This window comes from Propithecus coquereli, unplaced genomic scaffold (assembly GCF_000956105.1).
Source record: "Propithecus coquereli isolate 6110/MARCELLA unplaced genomic scaffold, Pcoq_1.0 Scaffold45, whole genome shotgun sequence".
In the NCBI taxonomy this organism is placed as follows: Eukaryota; Metazoa; Chordata; class Mammalia; order Primates; family Indriidae; genus Propithecus; species Propithecus coquereli.
In genome coordinates this window covers 9290307-9294449 of record NW_012150285.1, presented here as the reverse complement: position 1 = coordinate 9294449, position 4143 = coordinate 9290307, and the positions used below count along the sequence as shown (strand labels likewise).

Below are 4143 nucleotides of genomic sequence, written 5' to 3'. Positions count from 1 at the left end.
GAGAGGGGGAAGGATGGAATGAAACCAAATCCGACAATGAGGTTTGGGGGCTGGATGCCTGGAATGAAAATGATGCCGGGAACACGGAATACAGAGGAGAAAGAATACATCTAGAAGGATGAGCAGTGGCAGGTTAATTAGTTCATTTGGGGCCTGTGGATTTAGGTGCAAATAAGTGCCCAAGGATACGTCTTCACACAGCCCGGGGGATTCTGCCCAACTTTCTGAAATCTGCAGAAGCCACATGACTGAATCCACAGCAAGACATTTCGGAATGAACCTGAGGCTGTTTTTCATAAATTGGCAACATTTCTCAACAAAAGCGAGGCCGTGTCATCGAATCGGTCTGCGTGGCTTTTTGCCATCTCTTTGAGACATCTTTTTGTCCCCGAGAGAGGCAGGGCAGGGACTTCAGTGGCAGATGGTTGTGTGCCTTGGCAGCTTCTCTTCTTGAAAGACAAATAGGCCACTGCGTAGAAATGAACAGCCACAGTCACAGAAGGGGAGGACGGCGCTTTTCTTCTCCCGTCGGGCACCCTTGTTGACAGAGTTGAGTTCATCGGGGTTAGACGTCTAGCTGTAGAATGTCACAGAATGTATAGAATGGTGGTGTGTAGGTGCCCAAGGTCACAGAGCTCGTAAATGATACAGACAACCTTATTTAATGCTCACTGTGTGCTAGGCACAGTTATAAGCACTTTACCCAAACTATTTACTATTATGCTCCTTTCACAGATGAGGCCATCTAGGCACAGAGAGGTTAAGTAACTTATTCAAGGTCACACAGCTAGGAAGTGATGCAAACCCAAATTTTCCAGCTCCCAAGTCCTTCCCCCTTAACCATGATCACCTACTGCTCTCAAGAGTAGATTTCTTCACTACAAGGTCATCCTGCAGAGCAAGGAGATATTTTCTTGGAAGGAACTTTTCAATACTACAGTTCTACTATTATTCATTTAGTCATTTAGTCCCCTCTCCAGGGGTGGTAATCTGCCCCTGAACTGCTTTTGCCTCTGTTTCCCCAATTCCAGTCTTCCGTGTGTATGACAGCCAGTGTCAGGGCCAAAGAGATAGCGGCAGATAAACTGGATGATTCATTGGCTCAGATAAGATCCCCAGGCCAGTAAGTGTCCTCTGACAGGCTGGCGACACCACCACTCATCACGTGGATGGACGGGATCTTTCCTGGCCTCTGATTTCTTCCCGAGGCCCTCGCACCTGAGGCCTGTGAGCAGGGGGAGCCCAAGTCTACTGTTCAGCCAGAGCCGGCTCAGCTACCCCGGCGCTCTGCAGGCAGCGACCACGGATGGTTCTGCCACTTTCCTTCCTCCTGTGGGCTTGTCTGGACACGGTCATATCCGTGAGTCTCGCCCTGAAGGACCCCTCAGTCCCTCAGAAGACAAGCACAGAGACTCGCCCCGCCCGGTAACTGAGCGTGTGACGTGCGCTGGAATGCACGCGGGGAGCAGTTGCTCTGCCGGGGACCCGAGGAGGAGCAGGGTGGGAGGGGGGCAGAGACGCGGAAGGAAGGTGAACAAGTCTGCAGAGGTGACGCTGAAAGACTCTGGGCCTTGAAGAGTAAGCAGGACTCAGCCAGGGCAAGCGAAGGGAGATGGCTTTCCAGGCACGCGAGAATAGAATTGTCTGAGAACAAAAAATAATGTGGCGTGATGCAAACAGAGAAAGCAAAGTGAAGGGACGGGAGACTGAACGGTAGCGGGGGGCTCGTCCGGGGGTGTCCTGGGCCACTCCCCACAGTGTGGAACTTGGGCAGGAGACACATGGAGCTGTCAGCTATTTTGGAAGAGGAGAGGGTCGTGCACAGAGCTAGAAGAGGGTTCTCGTACCAAGTGGAGGATGAAACGGAGACCGAGAGTCAGTTAAGATTAAAATAATAATTATTATTGTTAAAGGAATGTGAACCAAGACTGTGGTTCAGGCTTTTCAAATGACGTAGCTCCCTGAGCTGGGACTCTCTGCTGTGGGAGCCCCTGTTCCTGAAAAGAGAGCATGATATGTCTCCGGTGTGAGTCCAAAAAGGAGGGAAACTTCTGCCCCTGGGAGCCGCCACACAGCTCCAGCTCCGGGTCAGAGAAGCGATGGAAGCAGGGCACTAGCTGGAAGCGACTACGAAAAGGCGCAGTGGAGAAATGTCGAGAAAAGAAGAAAATTCAGCCGTGGAACGAGCTTGCTCTCTGAGCTCCAGGCCAGACAGTGGGGGGCGTGGGAGGCAGCTGCCTTCACCTGCCGGGTGCTCTGATCCTCAGTGGCCAAAGGGGGGACCCCAGGTGGAATGAGCCTGGTCACTCGCAGGGGCACCCACGCCCCCACCTGCTGTCTCTGTGTACAAAGAAAAGTTGCATGTCGGCCGGGCGCGGTGGCTCACACCTGTAATCCTAGCTCTCTGGGAGGCCGAGGCGGGCGGATTATTTGAGCTCAAGAGTTCGAGACCAGCCTGAGCAAGAGCGAGACCCCGTCTCTACTAAAAATAGAAAGAAATTAATTGGACAACTAAAAATATATAGAAAAAAAACTAGCCGGGCATGGTGGCGCATGCCTGTAGTCCCAGCTACTCGGGAGGCTGAGGCAGGAGCATCGCTTGAGCCCAGGAGTTTGAGGTTGCTGTGAGCTAGGCTGACGCCACGGCACTCTAGCCTGGGCAACAGTGAGACTCTGTCTCAAAAAAAAAAGAAGAAAAGTTGCGTGTTATAGATTCTGCTTTTTGTTTTGTAAATTCAGTGTCATCCTGGAGTCTAGGAAACAACGCCCAGGAACACAAGCTGTGCTGCCCGTGCTCTGGGCCTGTCGTGGAGTGTCATTCTCTTTTTTGATTTGTGTATTTTAGGGCCAACTCTGTGACGTGGAATCCGCACAAGATGATGGGAGTCCCCTTGCAGTGCTCCGCTCTCCTGGTTAGAGAAGAGGTATGTCTGTCCCCACTCTGCGTCCCAGGCCATCGGTGGGATTTCGCTGTCATTGTACAGTTGACTTTCTCTTGAAATGTCAACGTCACTAGGTCTCCCCTCCTGGCTTGCTCGCATTCCCCAGCGAGCCGTCTTCTGAACTCCTGTCTGGAGGGTAAAGGTCTGCCTAGAGGGGAAAACAGACTTAGGACATCCCAACTTTCGGAATATAAACTTTGACCTAATCTCCATGTTTTCAATAAGACACTTCTTTCCTCAAATAGACGTGGTGTCCCCTAATCCAGAGTCCCTCTAGGTTACCCTCTCAAAACATTAAATTTCCAGTTTTTTTCTGGAATATGAGAAGGGATAGTTTTTAATATATTAAAAAAAAGTTCGTGATATAAGATTAAGGTTAGCGTTAGAATTCAGACACATATATATATGTATGTGTGTGTATGGTATATCTCGTAGTTACAGTCTAGTCTATTCAATAGTTAAAGCCATGTCCAGAATATAAGGAATCTGCATATGTATTAGCCAGCAAATAGAAGAATGAACAAAGGCACTTCCATTCATGATAATTGCTGTTAACAAGGCCTAAGGCTGTTCCCTGCAGGTGTCCTCTCTTGGTCAGGCCTCTGTGTGTCCCTGTGACGCCAGGTCAGAGCCACACACCCTCTCTGCTACATTGGTTTAGTTGATGAGACTCAAATAAAGACCTTCAGCTTATCCCTTTTAAATTTTACCTCCTTACCATTAATAAAGCAACCCCAGATCAAAGGGATTTTTTGATATTTACTTTAAAAATATTTTGCTTTTTCCTAATTATAAAGGTAACACATAATTATTTTAGAAAATTTGGGCAGAACAGAAGATATAAATAAATTTAGAGTCACCCCAAATTCTACCACTTAGAGATAAACATTATTACTGATATTTAATATTTTCTCCCACCTTTTTCTAGGAATATATAAAATATGTAAATAAATACATATTTAAAATAAAATTGCTATCATCCAAGTCATATACACATGTTTATTCTTTTTCATACTTAACATTATATTGTGAGCATGATCTTCCAAAACATGACTTTTAGTGGCCTTATATTATTCTGTCACATAATTGAATGAATCATATCCCTAGGGTTAAAATACTAACCAATATTTTACGTAGTGGCTTGATAAAATTTTTAAACACATATCTTTGATCACATTCCTGATTATTTTCTTAAAGTAGA

At 47.1% G+C, this 4143-nt stretch overlaps 1 protein-coding gene across 1 annotated transcript in view; it reads left to right on the top strand.

Annotated features, from left to right (window-relative positions):
- The window catches only part of GAD2 (glutamate decarboxylase 2 (pancreatic islets and brain, 65kDa)), an 85386-nt gene that overhangs the window by 63675 nt on the left and 17568 nt on the right, over nt 1-4143 (top strand). Inside the window, exons 11-12 of the mRNA XM_012654856.1 lie at nt 1032-1123; nt 2843-2924. Of these exons, the coding sequence (XP_012510310.1) occupies nt 1032-1123; nt 2843-2924 (174 nt within the window). The remainder of the gene's footprint in view (nt 1-1031; nt 1124-2842; nt 2925-4143) is intronic.